This window comes from Sitophilus oryzae, unplaced genomic scaffold, assembly GCF_002938485.1.
Source record: "Sitophilus oryzae breed Bouriz unplaced genomic scaffold, Soryzae_2.0 scaffold_1059_pilon_pilon, whole genome shotgun sequence".
NCBI classification, from domain to species: domain Eukaryota; kingdom Metazoa; phylum Arthropoda; class Insecta; order Coleoptera; family Curculionidae; genus Sitophilus; species Sitophilus oryzae.
This window is the reverse complement of record NW_022145681.1, coordinates 4,803,850-4,822,654: the sequence shown is the minus strand read 5'-3', so window position 1 is coordinate 4,822,654 and position 18,805 is coordinate 4,803,850. Positions and strand designations below refer to the sequence as shown.

General features: G+C 33.2%; 1 protein-coding gene across 1 annotated transcript; it reads left to right on the top strand.

The window, feature by feature from the left end:
* Window positions 1-14,849: 14,849 nt before the first annotated feature.
* LOC115876377 (FERM, ARHGEF and pleckstrin domain-containing protein 1-like) lies at window positions 14,850-16,795 on the top strand. The gene is made up of 2 exons (XM_030892125.1): window positions 14,850-15,471; window positions 16,491-16,795. The coding sequence occupies exons 1-2, from the start codon at window positions 14,850-14,852 to the stop codon at window positions 16,793-16,795; spliced, it is 927 nt and encodes a 308-aa protein (XP_030747985.1).
* The last annotated feature ends 2,010 nt before the right edge of the window (window positions 16,796-18,805 follow it).

Here is an 18,805-nt window from a genome sequence, read left to right as displayed (position 1 = left end):
CTAATAAAGATAATGACGTTAAAATGAACAAAGCGAACTGCGTTTACGCTTAAAATTGTAATACGCTCGAAACCAATAAAAGAAAGTTAAGAATAATTAAATTCCAAATCCGAAATATATTATAATAATAATAGCTACTGTAATATAGCCTTGGGAGTAGCAAGATACAGCTTGCCATACTAGAGCAGTTCGGTATACAAGGAAGGTAATGTGGCTAGCATTACGCTTCAACCGCCTATTATTACCTCAGGATTGTGAATCCCAAGTACATTTAAGGCTGAGTCGACCTAGGTATCCAAACTATTTTTATTTTATTAAAAATAGTCGGCCGATGAAATGCCGTCTGTAGGATTCGAACCTCTACTAACCTTTAAACATATACTGGTTAAACTTTAATTATAATTAATAAAATAATCGGGTATAGTTTGTTTTTTATCTATTTTTTAGATACCAGCCGCCACTGTCTGTCTATACCGGAAGAAATGCTCAATGTCTGAACATCAAGAATGCGCATTCATCCCTGCATATACTCTTTCTTGATTCATATTTTTACGATTTCCGTTTTACAGTCCCGAATGCCGTATATCAAACTCAACGTAAATTGAAAATATTTTAGATTCGTCCAATGATTTAAAGCGCTTTAGTTTTATAGACATATCGCAATCTTACTTTTATAAAAAAATATAGACCAGATATCTGCAGAATTCTTATTTATTTTTTTATTCTAGCATGTCAATTTGTGATAAATCGGTGGTCTTATTGAACAGGGAATGTTTAAATTAATAAAGCACTATACAAGTGTAAATAAATAAGTTCGAATAAACTCGCTTAAAAATAAGACATTCAAAGCAATCAAATTTCGTCTTAAAATTAAAAAAAATCGAGAATAACAAAAAACAGGTCGAAACCAAAGCAATAAAAACTTATTCGTGCAACTTCGTGTCGCTTTAGTCAGTTATTCAGTAGCAGCTACGACCGTTGAGACGACAGTATATTTTTAGAAAGGCTACCTTCTGCTTTAATTTTGATATATTTGAATTGAGTTCTCAGTATTTAACTGATTATTAATCGGCAATCAGTTTCAGGTGTATTGTTCTTGACATCTGTCAGACGAACCCTATCAAATGCCTGCTTCAGATCAACAAAGTACAAAAACAATGCTTTGCTGCAAAGTTACTATATTAAAGGTTGCCTCGTAACTTCTGTACCAATAGCAGCGAAGCTCCAACTACGTCAGAGGGATGCTACAGAACATATAAAATCATAGATATAGGGTAAAAAATAAAATGCAACCGACAAAGAGAGATAAATGGGCAATACAATAAAGAAAACACACATCAAACAACTGAAAACTATGGATGCAATGGACTAAGTACACAATGAATATCGATTCGGAAATGCACTGTCGGACTGTCGATGTCGGCAGTTTTTATCGCTTTATCTATGAGTGATAGCATTCCTATTACGTAGTAGATGACATTTCCGATAATGATCGAGTTACGAGACAACCTTATCTTTTAATAACCTTGGCTTTGCTGGACTTTATGGATTCCTCCATCATTTGACGCAGTATAAAGAGCGCGTCCACCGTTGATCTGTTAAGTCTAAAGCCTTGTTCTTCGCCTTTGTTTAATTATTCACTAAGTTTTTGTGTTAATATTTTAGTTCCGGTCCTTCATACTTGATAAATTCATTAGAGATGTTATCGATGATGTTATGATACTTTTAAAAGGGAAGTAAAGGCACATATTTTAATTTTTGTGTTTCTGTTTAAATAAAGAGGTGATTCCATCTTCTTAAAAGTTTTATTTGTTTCAACTTCCACCAACCTGCTCCGTGTTGTTCAATAGAACGACTTTTAGTATCAACTTTACCAAATAATATCTACCACTAGCGACTGCTGATAATAGTCAACAAATTTCTTTAAAATTCTCTGATTCAGGACGTCATTTTTAGCATTTTCTTGTGATTGTTAACATTTACTAGATTTCCAACTTTCACTGTAACTTACGAGTAGTTACCTTCAATAGTTCATTGAGGATTTAACAAATATAACTAAAGAACAAGGAGAGATCAAATACTAACAAAATCAGAGTTGTAAAACGTAAATTTGAGACTATGCAGATTAAAATTGATTTATATGTGGGCGACACCGATATACCCTTATTGCTTCCAGATCTTGCCCCGGTTTAACTATCGACAACAATTAGGTGTCACGTGACTTATAATTATCGCTCGACAGTCGGGTCATTATAGTGCACAGGGGGATCGGCGGCTAGAGACCCCCAAGTCCAGCGAACACGCAAACTGTCGTGTTCGATCGTGTTCGGATATCTTCGGAGACCAGAGAACAGGGACTTGCTACCTCGGTTAGTATTTCTTACATATCGCTAAGGATTCAAGGTTCAATATTATAATAGGTTCTTGTTATAAATTATGACGATATATATGAAATGTGGTATTTATTGTTGTTTCTATAAATTAATACTCATAACCACCACAAATTATTCAAAAACGGTTTGACGAGTTTGAATTAGTGATAGAAAATATGGTGCGTATGTACGGGTATTTCTTATTTCACTCTTCAATGCGTTTTAAAACAATAATATAAATTGAGATTAAAAGTAATGATTGAGATGGAACCTGAGATGGGACCATGATATTAGGAAATTAGCAGGGATAACTTGGATAACAACATTTGAAAGCAAAATGGTATGCCCCTCCGGAAGATTACAACACAATGCTATAAAAATCAGAGAAGAACAACTGGAATATATAACGGAATTTAATTACCTCGGCAGTTTGATTTCGGAAAAGGCCAATATCGACTCTGAAATTCGGCACAGGATTAGCAGCGCCTCAAGAGCATTCTGGAAATTAAAAGACAGGGTTTTCTACAATTATGATTTGAGTACAAAAACGAAACTTGCAGTGAACTGAGCAATAATAATCCACACCATGTTATATGGAAGCAAAACATGGGTGTTGTACCACCGACACAAGAAAGCATTAAACAAGTTGCAACAGAGACACTTTAAACAACTCTTAAGAATCAGATGGTTCCACCATGTCTCAAATGTATCGGTGCTTGGAAAAGCTAGCTGCAAGAGCGTTGAAGTCATGATTACGAAATCCCGCTTAAGATGGGCTGGCCACGTATGCAGAATGCAAGAAAACCGCCTACCAAAATCTCTTCTTTACGATGGGCTTCTAGATAACTTAAAAGGTAAAAGGATATTTTCCACGAAAATTTAAAGGGAATAAGCATGCAGAATCAGTGGGAAGAAGCAGCGCACATTACAACGTAATGGAGAAGAATTGTAAACTCAGTTAACAACCAAAACCAAAGAGTAAAGAGGCAACCAAGCAATGAGATTTTCAAATGTCCGGAGTGCGGAAAAAAGATAAAATCACGTATCGGGACTTTTCCCTTACAGAAAAGCTCATGAAAGAAAACGCATTACGTAACCAATAATTTGATACGTGTCAAATACTCGTCAGCGAGTATAACTACTGCTACTACTGCCATTAGTAGTAGTACTTATATCCTTTATTTAGTACTTTCTATATGTTTTTAGGTCCGCGACTATTTGATTGGCTTCAATATGTTTTCATGCGTAATTTGTCCTAGAAGGTAAAAGTATCGTCACTACGGCGAAACGAATGGCTATATAACATCGCGTCGGGGTGAAATGTCCACTATGTTTTTAACTTTAGACATAAAGGCAATACCAGTTCAAAATATTTTATTAATGAATAATCTTTATCATGATATTATAAGATTTATTTCATCTAGGTTTAAAAAATGTATCAAAAGTGATGTTAATATAAAAACTTTTCCACACAAAAGATCTAAAGAAATAGATAAAGGCTTACAAAGGAAACGGGAACACGGATAAAATGAAAAAGCCATTTCATAACGAATTTTGCTTCTGTTCCGGACTGCGGCCTTCGGTTCCAATTCGTCAGGATTTGAAAATCGGCGGCAGCGGCTCTGCGAGGCCGGCCGTCGGTCGGTTCCTCTGGGAAATTCAATCAGCGGCTCGGCCAGCGGTCAATCTGCCGCCCCACGCAAATTGCGTTGCTCTTTTTCCATCGCCAGGGTCGGATTGAACCTCGTTTTATGTGAGTATTTGAGTTTCAATGGGATATATATACTTTAATAACCATCATAAGCATCATATTTAATGTGTTCAGAGGTTTAAGTCATTGTTTTCTTTCAGATGTCCTTTGTTTCATGCCATTCAGAGGGTTAAGACTTGATTGGTTGATTGGTTGAAGTAACGAATCAGATCGCCTGTTGAACTCCAATTAGTAGTTTATTTTGATTCCATTAGTGTTTATTTTGATATAAATGTTTAATGCAATAGAGCCTGCTTTTCTTGACTCTATGCTCTTGTCTCCTCTGAGTCAAATGGTATATGACAATGAAAGGGGCACATTTTCTCTTCATTAATATAACTGCATCAGACGCATCATTTTCGCGAAAAATACGTCCACACTAAAGCGATATTGCGGATTGCAAGCAACGGATCGTGTGTGTAGACTACGGCAAAAAATTTTCCACACGTCCACACTAGCATAAATTTATACGCACAGACAAATTTGTGTCGCATTCCCACGCACTACATAATTTTTTACTAATGTAAACACGGCTTCAGATTTAAGCATGTACTTGATATTTTACACCTCTCAAATACCACTGTGTAATTTTTGTGATTCTTCATTTGTCAGTTCTTCTCGCTGCGTAATCTGTCTTATCTGTCCATAGCAATATGATGGAGATAATACTGTGGATAACATCAGCTACCTGGGATTTCTATCATATTCACTCTATTCTTATGTCTACCTGCAGTTTTGATATGCATTCTTACCTCAATGTCCAATTCTAAAAGTCTTATGTTATGGCTGGTGCTGGTAGTAATATCTGATCGGAAGCTCATGTCCTCAGGATTCCATTAATTTTATACTTCTTTTAATTTTCTGAATTAACGAATTTGAGTTGTGCCAATTGACTCAAGTATATTTTTTATTAATTTTCTACTTCCAGTGCGGCGTCATTGTCTGTAATGTTTATTTGCTTACTTGTTCATTCTATATGATTTTAGGTACATCTTGAAGACTAATTTTATAGATGATCGTATTGAACTCATTTTTGGGGTTGTAGCTCTTCAGACATTTATCAGCGATACTTTGATTAATCAGATAATCATATCTTTCTTTAGATCTTTGTTGTTCCAATCTTATTTTTAGCCGACCATACCAACAGGTATGGTAGGCTATAAATATCGGCAAAAAAAAGTTTTTTTAATTTTACTTAAAATGAGTTATTTGGGTCATAAATGACCTAAATACAAAATATTTTCATGGTGTCTGTCTGTCTGTCCATCTTAACACGATAACTCAAAAACCGCTAAACCGATTTTAACCAAATTTGGCACAAGAATATTGTGGCACCCGAGAATCTGGCCATTAGTTTTTGGTGGTGGTGGGGCTTGGAGTCTGGGAGGGGGTTAAAAATTTAAAAAAATTGTAACTCCAAAATTACAGTAGCTAGCGAAACGCGGTTTTCAATTTAAGATAAGGAATAATATTTGCAACAAAATTTGTAATAACATCAAAATCAGTCAAAGTCGCAGTTTTTGAGATATAAAAAATTGGAAAAATTTCTTTACTTTGAAACTAAAAGAACTTCCTACCAACTTTTTATTAACATATTTTAGTATGGGCGGCTATACGTGCCTCCCGGCGCCAATTTTTTGAAAAAGATATGCAAAGTGGCTGTGTTAACAATTTTGTAAAAACTGTGCCTTCATGTCTGACCTCTATGCTGGGATCATCATCATCATCACACAGCCACTCGCGTCCACTGCTGGACATAGTGGACATAGTCACGATTACGATCTCTAGCAGCATTCTGCCACTCACGATCTCTAGCAGCATTCATCCAATTTGTCTCGATTCGCTTAATATCGTCAGACCAGCGTGTGGGTGGACGACCTCTACTACGATAAGCGTCTTGCCTGCCTGGGCGTCCATTCAATAATTCTCTTAGTCCACCAATTTCCACCAATTATCCGATCTTCTCGCCAGGTGTCCGGCTCAACTCCATTTTAAGTGAGTTATTATTTCCAACGCATCCAACAACCCAGTCATCCTGCGTATAGTTGTATTAGGCATTTTATGTATAAGACATAGGCCTAACATGACTCGTTCCATTCTTTGTTGCGCTATTTTTATTTTGTTCGCACTATTTTTGGTTAAGGTTAGAGTTTCAGAAAGACACTGATTATACACCTTTCGCTTGGAACAGACTGGGATGTCAGACCGGAATACATGTCTTAATTTGCCAAAGGCAGTCCAAGTTAAGCCTGTTCTTCTACTATCTATGCTACCTACCTATGCTGGGGTGGTGACGGAGAAAATATATTTCTAAATTATGAGAATAATAAATTATAAAATCTTATTGATATGCACATGGCAAGGAATATATCAAAAAGTTGGAACACGTCCAAGATGATTCTCATTTAATAATTTAAACAAATAATCGCAGTTATCTGTAGCGATATGGTACCGATAAGTACCTTCTTAATCATAATTACATTGAATGTTGTGATCTTGTATGTGCTACTGAGAACTAAGAATATTTGCTCTCTTTATTTTTTTTTAATCAATCTGAATTATTTCTAATGGCAATCACAGATAATTATTTCGAGTAACCTGGTAGAGAATAGCAAATTATGTACCTGAGTCCGCACCTGCTATAAGACAAATTGAATTTTGTTAACGCCGGACGGAGCAAAAGGCTTTTTTATCTGGAACTGCGCGGCGGTCAAATGATGGACGATTTCGCCGAGCTTCGGTTATTAAATCTTTTTTCGCTTTTTCGTCGATTTTCCTTCGTTCGCCCCTATATTCCCATCCAAAATGATTGACCAGCCGGAATTATATTAGCGCCGAAACGTTGAAACGGCTTTCAGTATTTTTACTTCGACTTTTTTGTTTCTTTTGTAGATTCTATCGGTGGATTTTCTCTTTCTATATCGTTTTAATGCTTTTTTGGAAAAGTTTCGTTTATATCTTATAATAAAAGTCGGAAATCAGTAAATGTTAACAATTACTAGGGGCCATCCATAGATTACGTCACACGTTAACGGAGGGAGGGGGGGGGGTATCAGTGTAATGTGACATAGTGTGACAAGGAGCAGGGGGGGAGGTCAAAAGTTTTGTGACGTGACATGTTAAATAGTAAAGCACGAAATTTAGATATGTAAAAAAAGCTTTAAAAATTTTCAACTTTAATGTGGGTCAACAGGGTGGCGCACCTCATTCGCTTCGGTTGATTATACGAAAACGCAAAGAAAGAAACAAAATATTTAATGGGTATATGTAGAGGGGGAATGTGCATAGTTTAAAATTATTTTGAAATGTACAGGGTGTGTCAACTAAAATCCAAACCAAAGTTACCTTTTTTCTTATGGAACACCCGGTATTTTATTTAATTTTTGGATTCATGGAAATAAAATAAGAAATTTATTATAAGGGTTTAATATGTTTAAAACCATTAGTTTTTGAGATATTTAAAGATATTTAAATATGCATGCTATAATAAAAAACGTTTGTCAACACACATTACTTTTCAGGGTTAATTATTGTACTAACTTTGAAGCCAGTAAAATAAACTTTACTAAAAAAATTATTGCTTCCTTAAATGTATACAGGGATATCAAAAATTGCTGGTCTATTTTAAATATTTATTTTACATAAAAACTTCGTTATTTTAAACACAACAATATGTATTTTTTTGAATAAGTCGAAGCAGATTTAAATGCTCTTTCAAACTATATTAGGGTTTCCTATACCTATCTGGCTCAGATTTTAAATAAAAAGTGATTTTTCAATAAAATTGTAATCAAGATGGCTGGTGTTGCCATGGCAATTTTCTAGTGACACTTAGTAGCTATTTTTAAAATCGACATTAGTTTGTGGACTTTATTTAAATTTATAACAGCTTATTTTTATTTAATTTACCTACAATAAGGTTAATAAGTAAGTATTCATCATTTTATCAAGAAAAATGAAGCAGTATTTGCTGGCGGAAGGAATGGATATGTTACTAGTGATTTTATTTTGTGAGGACAATTGCTTGTTGGCCTGAAGATATAAAGAAAAAGATATCCAAATAGGAATTTTCTTGACAAGCGCTCCTTTGAAAAACTACTTTTCCTATTTCGCAGAGCTGATGGAAGTCACTGGAAGTGAAGAAAATTAATTTGCCTTAGTTGGCTCTTTTATGGAAAATCCAATATATCACAAGTCATCGTAAAATAAATCAAAGAGCTACTTCTTTATTTTTCTTGATAAAATAATAAATACTTACTTATTAAACTATTGCAGGTATATTGTAGGTAAATTAAATAAAAGTAAACCGTTAAATAAAGTCCATAAACTAATGTCGATTTTGAAAATAGCTACTAACTGTCACTAGCAAATTGCCATGGCGACATCAGCCATCTTGATAAACATTTTATTGAAAAATCGCTTTTTATTTAATATCTTAGCCAGATAGGTATAGGAAACCCTAATACAGTTTGAAAGAGCTTTTAAATCTGCTTCGAATTATTCAAAAAAATACATAGTGTTGTATTTAAAATAACGAAGATTTTATGTAAAATGAATATTTAAAATAGACCAGCAATTTTTGATACCCCTGTATACATTTAAGAAAGCAATAGCATTTTTTAGTAAAGTTTATTTCACTGGCTTCAAAGTCAGCACAAGAATTAACTCTAACTAGAAAAGTAATTTACAGGGTGTTGACAAACTTTTCTATAAGGTATAGCTTGCATATTTAAATATCTTTAAATATCTCAAAAACCAAAGCATTTAAACATATTAAAGCCTTATAATAAATGCCTTATTTTATGCCCAAGAATCCAAAAATCAAATAAAATACAGGGTGTTCCATAAGAAAAAAATATAACTTTGGTATGGATCTTAGTTCTGACACACCCTGTACATTTCAAAATAATTTTAAATTATGCACATTGCCTTCCTACATATACCCACAAAATATTTTGTTTCTACATCTTTCTGTTTTCGTATAATCAACGGAAGCGAATGAGGTGCGCTAACCTGTATATTTATTAATAATTTAGCACTCTCACTATGAGATTATCTCAGGCAACAAAGTTTAACTTCTAGAGCGCGGCGTTCTAATGCAAGTGAGACACTAAACATTTTTAATACATGCATAAATTTGAGAAATATGTGACGTCACATCAGGGGGAAGGGGGTTCTAAAAATGTGACAACCCGTTACATGGACGGGGGAAGGGGTTCAGAAGTCCTAAAATTCGTGTGACGTACCTACTTAATTTATGGATGGCCCCTTAAAGTAAAAGCTCACATTCACTGATTAGTCAGTAAAATGATAGTATTTATAGGTTCAATAACTAATTTTCAAATATGCGGCCGGTAACTTATTATTTAAAATTTGCGATAATTGCCATCAGATCCTATCATACAGCATCCAAGCGGAAACCAACCCTAAGCGGAACTGAAGAACCTGGAAGACTCCATCCATAATCTGGAATGGGAAACGTCCAACGGTCTAAGACACTCGAAAAAGTTTATCAGAGAAAAATCAAGATTTTCTTTGATTTGAGTAAAAACAATCTTCGGATTATCACGGGGTTTCTAACAGAACACTGTCTGGTACTCGCTTGTCAAACCTCTGGGACTGTATGATGAGTTATAACTCGTTATAACTCAAGAAAGGGGAATAAACAATACCTAGATATGTAAAGTCGCGGTGATTAATCCCCTTCCTAAATCTACATTCTACATCGGTATAGCAAATACATATTAAAATTTAAAAAAAATAATTTTTAAAGAATTACAAAATGTTGAAAACAATAGCAATAAAACTCGATTTTCGTGTCGAATGATTGTTAGTCGCCGTGCCGCGCCGCGCCGGTTAGCGAATAGACGCTTGATGCTTTTGAGGTTAAGTATAAATGCAAATATTTTTATTTTGGTGCTTTTGTTTTTTTTTCTTGTAATTTTAAGATGAGTATTTAACATGGAACTGAGTCAATTTCCTCAAAAGTTTTATTCTTGAAAACAATTTTAGGTTTTTCGCCGCTAAAAGAAAATCTGCAAAATAAAACAATTATTTTTTGTACACCACTGATTTGATCTAAATGGAAACCATTTTGTCAGTGATATTTTACTAGTAAATTAAATTTGCCTAACTGATGAAAAAATGCTTAACAGCGCTTTCAGATGGAGCGGACCGTTTGCGACTTCGAGCAAGTACCATGAGTTTAGGGCTCGAACACACTGACGACCAGGTCGCACCGGCCAGGCCGCAGCTACCTCTAAAACCATTGAATCAAATGATATAGTGCACACTAACGTCCTGGCCGTCCGTTGGTCGTTGCGACCAGAAGACTGCACGGAAATATTATTATTTTCTGCCGCTTGTTGCCGGTTTTCTTCCAAATTAATAATTTTTCAGATGAAATCCCTCATATTCAAGGTACAATATTTTATTTTCTATAAGATATAGTGTTCTAGTGTAGTTTTTGCACACGTGCAGAAAATCCAAAGAAATAGTATACAGAGTGGATCAAAGGTAAACTTAAATCTATCCCTTTTTTTATCAAGGGTCGATTCTAGTAAAAACTCAAAACATTTTTATATGACATACCTACTCTATTTATGGTTGGTATGATACCTGTTATTATACCTTTGAGTTTCGATGTTAAAAAATAAAAAAAAATAATATTTAAAGTTTTTCTACAACCACTTGTTTTTTTTATTAAATTAGTTTTTTTAGTTGTATTGTAGTCATGTACAAGAACGACAAACAGGGTTCATTAGACTATATTTCTGCTAGGTTCATTATTTTGAAAAAAAATTAAGAAAGTAACTTAAACAGTCATAAAAATAGAAGTAATTACTGTTGTAAATTCTTCGTTATATTGTAAAAATTGAAATAACTGGAAGCTAAACTTTCTACCTGCTTATATTTAGAGCCAGTGTCTGACGATCTTTTTTTACGATGGCCCTAATATGTTTACATATATATCGTCCAGTTTGTCGCATATGGGAAAGGAAGCGCATTTAAAGGAATACCATCGACGTAATTTATTGTAGAATAAAATACAATTATTATTGATGCAAATCGGGAAAAAAATATAAAATTGTGATTAAAGATGTATCGATTAATACGTTTAATTCTTCAAATGTATTGGTGAGGCACTGCCTCATCTGCCTCATAGGACAAGCCGCCCCTGGAACAATTTCACATGGGTCGCGTATGCTCCGTCCGGATGATTTCGTCCTACGGCTATCTTGAAAAAACACGCGGATGAACAGCGCGGACGGTCCGCTCCATCTGAAAGCGCTGTAACGCTGCAGGAGGTACATCTCGTCGCATCGTCAGAAGCAAAAAGTACATAGAAGAAAAAAAATATATATATTTAAAATATCTAAATGCAAAAAATGGGGATAGAATTATAAATATTAGATAGGGGGATTAAATGGTGCCCGGTGGCGTAGAGGTACAGCTTTCGTCTACCAATCTCAAGGTTGTGGGTTCGATTCCTACAGCCGGCATTTCATCAGACGACTATTTTTAGTAAAATAAAAATAGTTTGGGTACCTAGGTCGACCCAGCCTTAAATGAGTTCTTGGGATTCATAATCCTGAGGTAATAATAGGCGGTTGAAGCGTAGTGCTAGCCGCATTACCTTCCTTGTTGTTCCTACCGAACGGCTCTAGCATGGCAAGCTGTACCTTGCTACTCCCAAGGCGTTAAACGCTATATACGGGAGCTATTATTATTATTATATACATATACCATTTAAAAAAAAAACAAAGAAAAATTATGTTATATTTTAGAAAGTTTAGCGTAGAATTTTGAACACCCTGTATTATTTAAGATTACGATATATATAGCAAAGTGAGTACAGATCATGTAAGGTAAATACCTAATATAGTTTTGATTTCAGGACAGGTTCTGGTATTTTTAATATTTTCTTAAAAAAAGGGAGAAGAAAATATTCTTTTTTCTTTAAAAATCAGTTTTTAATATAAACATAATCTAAAAAATATATTTTTTTCTTTAAAAATCAGTTTTTAATATAAACATAACCCAAAAATAGGGTCAAATTGCATTTACAATTCTTACATTAACGTCTTCTAACCGCATCAGGTGAAAAAAGTGGAAAAAGTTAATAAATAAAAAATACGATTTTTTTCAGAGGATTTATTTATACAGTCAAAATCTATCAAATTAAATATCTCGGAAATTGTGCATTTTCGAAACACAGTTTAAATGGAGAGAATACCTATAGAGCTCTATCCGTAGAGGCATCACTGGTCGTTTAGCTACTTACCGTTTCCGAGAGGAAACATCTTATTTTTATTTACACCTTTATTTTTTTTCCTGCTGGTATAATTTAATGTAGCGACCAAACGCCAAAATTTTTGGAAGTGACTTCCACGCTTAATTTCAACGTTAATACCTTAAACATCATTTAAGAATTATTAAAAATTGACCCCCTATTAAAAACACAGGGATTTTGGTAGCTCGATCGGATTTCAATATGATATATTATATGGCTCCAATCGATTGCGAATTCAAATTGCTTTTGTTAAATTGTCTCAATTTTTACATTTACAGCATATGATCAATTTCCTCACTAAACAAGCGTTTTTTGGAGATAAAAAAAATATTGATTGAATTATTAATTGCCTTAATTATTAAGAAACCTAATAGCAAGCTCAACGTACATATTTTACAAATGAGAACATCATATAAATAAGAGATAAATAATAAAACAGGTGGGTTTTCGTGTTCAGGAAAGCGGAGAAAAAAAGCACGACAGCAATTCGGAACGGAACCCGGCCTGCTGAAATATTAAATTCAACACAGATTGTGAGTTATCTAACGGTTGCCGCAACATGACTTTCTCAAGTCGCCCGTTAACATGGCGACAAACGGTCTCTGGACATGCGAAGCCGTCCGAAAAATGCCCGAACGAATGTGGAAAAGGTCGACAAGTTTCCAGCAATTCGTGAAAATTTTATTAAAGATATCTTAATTTATTGTTGTTTAGTAGGATAAGTAAGGAAAACAACATGGAACATGAGAAAAAGCATATAGATTTAATTAGTTGGTATGAAATACCTATCTATAATACAGGGTTGTTAACCACATACGACATGGAATATTGTAGCTAAACGAGTAGATTTTTACAAATTGTAAGTTTTGGGTTCGTTGAAGGACTATAAGAGCTACAATTTAAAAGTATTTTTACAAGATACAAAGTGTCCCAAATAAGTAAAAAATATTATAGTTGTATTTTTATTTTTATACAACTATAATACATGCTACACCCTGTATATTATTACATTTTTAGATTCTACGACTGAAATAAAGGTAAATTGGATAAAATGTCTATCACAGTTAAACTTTACCGTTTTTGAAATATTTTCAATTTTATGAAATTGCAGTAAAGTCACGGCTTCATTTCTTCAAGGGCATCAAAGTTTTTAATACTAAATATTTACTGAAGTTTATTTATTGATCAGATATTGTGTTGCAACAATAAACAAAATTCTACCTTATACAGAGTGTCTAAAAATGTATATTAAATAATTACTAGTTTAAACGGCAATAACTTGTTTAATTTAACTTGTATATTTTACGAGAATCACCCTCTATATTTTACGAGAATCAGATGCACAGTTTAATTGTCTATCCAATTGTATTATACTTGTATATTATATATTGTATTTTTACTTATCTGTTCAAGTTTTCGTAGAAAATGCATTTTCTTATAATTTAGACCTCATTTATCACTATACCCATGGAATATTGAAATTTCAGATTATTTTTAAAGATGTGACAAATTTTCAAAGAGTACCAGATACTAATATTGTCGATATAGTTCGCTCATTTCATTAAAAAATTAAAAAACTGTTTAAATATTTTTTGTTAAAGATGACCAATTAATATGATGCCAGTATTCAAACTCTGTTAATTGGCTGTTTACGTTGCTTAATAATACTTGTTTCGAATACTAAAAAACTGAATTTTGTATGTGTATTAGACAGTGTGGTAAAAAGTAACACCCTATAAAGATTTAAATAGTTTTCTTTTTGTAAACAAATGGGTTTGCAGTATTATTATTTTTACCACCATTTTGTACATATGTTTAAAAAAATCTAAAATGTCAATATTCCATAGGTATAGAGCTATTATATCAGCTTTCAATATACCAAGTTTATGATTTAACCAATGCTTATTCAAGATTATGTTTCTGTCAATTCTTCACATTTTTTATTTTTTATATCGAAATCTATTAAATTATTTTTTTTTATTTTTTTAAAGTTTGATGCGCTCTAGCTGACAAACGAAGCACTTTCGTGTACAGGTAAATTGTGTCCATTGAACTTATTTTGTTTCTAAAAATACGCAGTAGTTCTATGTTCACAAAATGTTGGAACATCCTATATATATTTAACCAATCCTGTTAGTCACATTCACCAAGCCTGCCCTAACTACACTGCCCTCATAATACGACGAGAAAAATAACAGACCTATCATATATGTTTTACTGGACCAAAATCAGTAAGTAATACCATGAGTAAAATACAATATTATAATTAGAATCTTATAATTATTTTATTAGATTTATCATTATTAGAAGATTAAAACAATTAGAAGCTTTTTTTATACACGTATATAAAATTTAATGGACTAAATGTCATTTTTATGACAACGTAAAAAATTGTCAATGTCTGTCTTGTCGTCTTTCTAAATTTGGGGAAACAATGCAAACCATAATATCTAAAACGGGAATCGAGGTATCTTACCCTTGTACGGTACATCTACTTCAAAATGGCGAAAATTACGAATGCGAATACAAGTCAGACGATTTGGGTCAAGATCTTCTAAATCATATTTGTCGCATACAGAACATCGACAACCAGTTCATTTGGGGACTAAAATTTATGGATAACGATGGCATGGAGGATCAAAGACACTGGCTGGATCTAGATAATTTAATAAGAACGCAAGTACGTACAGTTAGTAACGTGAGATTTTACTTCAGAGTCAAAGTGTATCCTCCAGAACCATACAGAATCATCGATGGCAATATCAGATTCTGCTTTTTCCAACAACTAAGACTAGATCTGTTAAGCGGCAGATTGTTCTGTAGTATTAACGATGCATCTATGCTGACAGCTTTGATTCTTCAGTACGTCCACGGAAATTTTGACTGTGACCGTTCTTGGACTTACAACTCGTATATAAAGCAGAAGATTTTAAGGCAAGAAAGATGCTCTACAAAATTTTTCTCTAATACAAAATTTCGAGCACTTGATATTTACGAAAAGCTACTGCCTGATTTAAGAACTCACGAAGTCGAAGACATGTTTCTAAGATTAGCAGGTAAACTAAATTCATACGGTGTAGAGCCGCTTTTGGTGCAAAATCTCGAACGAGAAGATGTGATTCTATGGATGAATTACAGTGGATTTAGTATATACAGTCGTAGACGTAAATTACGTTGTCTATCATGGAACGAAATCAATACTGTAACACATGAAGGAAATCGTTTATTATTGCAGTGTATTAATAGAAAAAATATAGTTTTTATATGCATGAACCCTTCGGAATGTACCTATATATGGAGTTTGGCTTCCGACCATTTAACGTATTTTACTGCTACTTTATACATCAACGCATGTGTGGGTGTGCATAATTATTACTCAAATACAATAGAAACATTTTACAGATCCAATAAGACTTTTCCAACATGTATCAGTGAAAATAACGAAATAAGTCATATTAAAAGACTATTGCCGAGTAAGAAAGAGTTACTTGAGTTGAACATTTCTAAGACTTTACTACAAATGTTAGATGTAAATGTTTGGAGATCGCAGTTTCCTGTAATATACGTTCTAATAATACTGTATGTTATGGGATCGCACAGTACTATATTTGCCGATCTGCCTGGTCTATATTCAATAAGAACCGGTATTCATAATATGGTTTCTAAAATCTTATTTAATAAAGTGGTTCCATTTTAGTGTTCTGTTTTATTTAATTAACAAAAATTATAGGTATGTCATGAGAGGTTAAGATTTCTCTATTACGCTAATGATAATTCCATATTGTCTCTAACAGAATTTCAATTTCATAACTAGTATAACGATCTGCATCAACAGTTTTCTAATTTTATAGAAACTATTAACGTGCAACTATGGAAAATAGTTCAATATTTGTTACTAGACTGAAGAGATAGTAATGTCGGAATATAATTTTATAGTGAAAGTGTCATCCCTCTGTTTCTGAACTATATAGAAACACATATGACAATATCACTTTCTGATTTTTCCAACAACTAAGACTAGATCTGTTAAGTGGCAGATTGTTCTATAGTATTAACGATGCATCTATGCTGACAGCTTTGATTCTTCAGTACGTCCACGGCAATTTTGACTGTGACCGTTCTTGGACTTACAACTCGTATATAAAGCAGAAAATTTTAAGACAAGAGAGATGTTCTACAAAATTTTTCTCTAATACAAAATTTCGAGCACTTGATATTTACGAAAAGCTACTGCCTGATTTAAGAACTCACGAAGTAGAAGACATGTTTCTAAGATTAGCTGGTAAACTAAACTCATATGGTGTAGAACCGCTTTTGGTGCAAAATCTGGAACGAGAGGATGTCATTCTTTGGATGAATTACAGTGGATTTAGTATATAGAGTCGTAGACACAAATTACGTTGTCTATCATGGAATGAAATCAATACTGTAACACATGAAGGAAATCGTTTATTATTGCAGTGTGTTAATAGAAAAAATATAGTTTTTATATGCATGAGCCCTTCAGAATGTACCTACATATATATGGAGCTTGGCTTCAGACCATTTAACGTATTTTACTGCTACTTTATACATCAACGCCATGTGTGGGTGTGCATAATTATTACTCAAACACAATAGAAACATTTTACAGATCGAATACTTTTCCAACGTATATCAGTGAAAATAACGAAATAAGTCATAAATATATATAGACTATTGCCGAGTAAGAAAGAGTTACTTGAGTTGAACATTTCTAAGACTTTACTACAAATGTTAGATGTAAATGTTTGGAGATCGCAGTTTCCTGTAATATACGTTCTAATAATACTGTATGTTATGGGATTGCACAGTACTATATTTGCCGATCTACCTGGTCTATATTCAATAAGAACCGGTATACATAATATGATTTCTAAAATATGACTATTGTCTATTATTATATGACTATGTATATGATTATTTGTGAAAATGTCATCCCTCTGTTTCTGAACTATATAGAAACACATATGACAATATCACTTTCTGATTTTTCCAACAACTAAGACTAGATCTGTTAACTGGCAGATTGTTCCGTAGTATTAACGATGCTTCTATGCTGACAGCTTTGATTCTTCAGTACGTCCACGGTAATTTTGACTGTGATCGTTCTTGGACTTACAACTCGTATATAAAGCAGAACATTTTAAGGCAAGAGAGATGCTCTACAAAATTTTTCTCTAATACAAAATTTCGAGCGCTAGATATTTACTGAAAGCTACTTCCTGATTTGAAAACTCACGAAGTGGCAGACATGTTTCTAAGATTAGCTGGTAAACTAAATTTATAGGGTGGAGAGCCGCTTTTGGTGCAAAATCTCGAACGAGAAGATGTGATTCTTTGGACAGTGGATTTAGTATATACAGTCGTAGACGCAAATTACGTTGTACCATGGAATGAAATCAATACTGTAATACTTGAAGGAAATCGTTTATTATTGCAGTGTGTTAATAGAAAAAATATAGTTTTTATATGCATGAACCCTTCAGAATATATAATCATCATATATATGTTACGGTTAAAGTCCGATGTCCGGTTAATGTCGACATTAACAGGTTAATGTTTGGGTTTGGTTATGTTTTTGGTTGTTTTGTTGTGTGTCATTCTCGAGATTAACCGGGTAATGTCGACATTAACCGGACATCGGACATTAACCGTAACATATATATAAAGCAGAAGAGTTAAATATTTAAATAAAGAATATCTTTGAAATATATTAATATTGGATTAAAAAAGAAAGTCTTTGAAAAAGGTCTCTGAAAGACGCATTGCTATCTTGTTTCTAAACTAGGTTAGCTGAAAGATTAGAAAATTTGCGTCACTCTAGAAAGTTGTACAACGGATCCAACGGAGTCTAAATGCTGCAGTTCTTTTCAACTATCCTTTCTCCATTTTGTAGAATCTAAATCAAAATGAAACAGAACGAAAAACATTTAGAAATGTTTCAGCCTCAATAGTTTTTTTAACAAAATATGTTGGATTTTTGGGCTTACATAAAATGTAATTAAAATTAGATAACAAATAAATAAGTAGGTAGTTTAAAAGGTAAAAAAATAAAAGTCCGTATACATTTTACAAGTTTTATTGAATATTTAATGAGACCCCAGTTAAATTTGTGACAAAGAAATAAGTTGAAGCTCGTTACATAGAGATAAGGTCTTTACCAAGGTGCTTTACAAGAGCATTTAATACACTTTACATCATTATTTTAAAGATTTTTTACACTAAACATTTAATTTATGATATTTTTACATTTTTTAAATAAAAAAAAAATATATAACATAATTAGAAAAAAACAGTGATGTAAAATAAATTAAATTAAATTAAAATTTTCAATTTAACATAGAGTGAGAGAATTGACATATCTTAAAA

Coding starts and splice junctions, on each gene's coding strand:
- LOC115876377 (XM_030892125.1), top strand. CDS start 14,850: ATGCAAACCATAATATCTAAAACGGGAATCGAGGTATCTTACCCTTGT. Junction 15,472..16,490: donor CATGTTTCTAAGATTAGCAG/GTAAACTAAATT, acceptor CTATGCTGACAG/CTTTGATTCTTCAGTACGTC.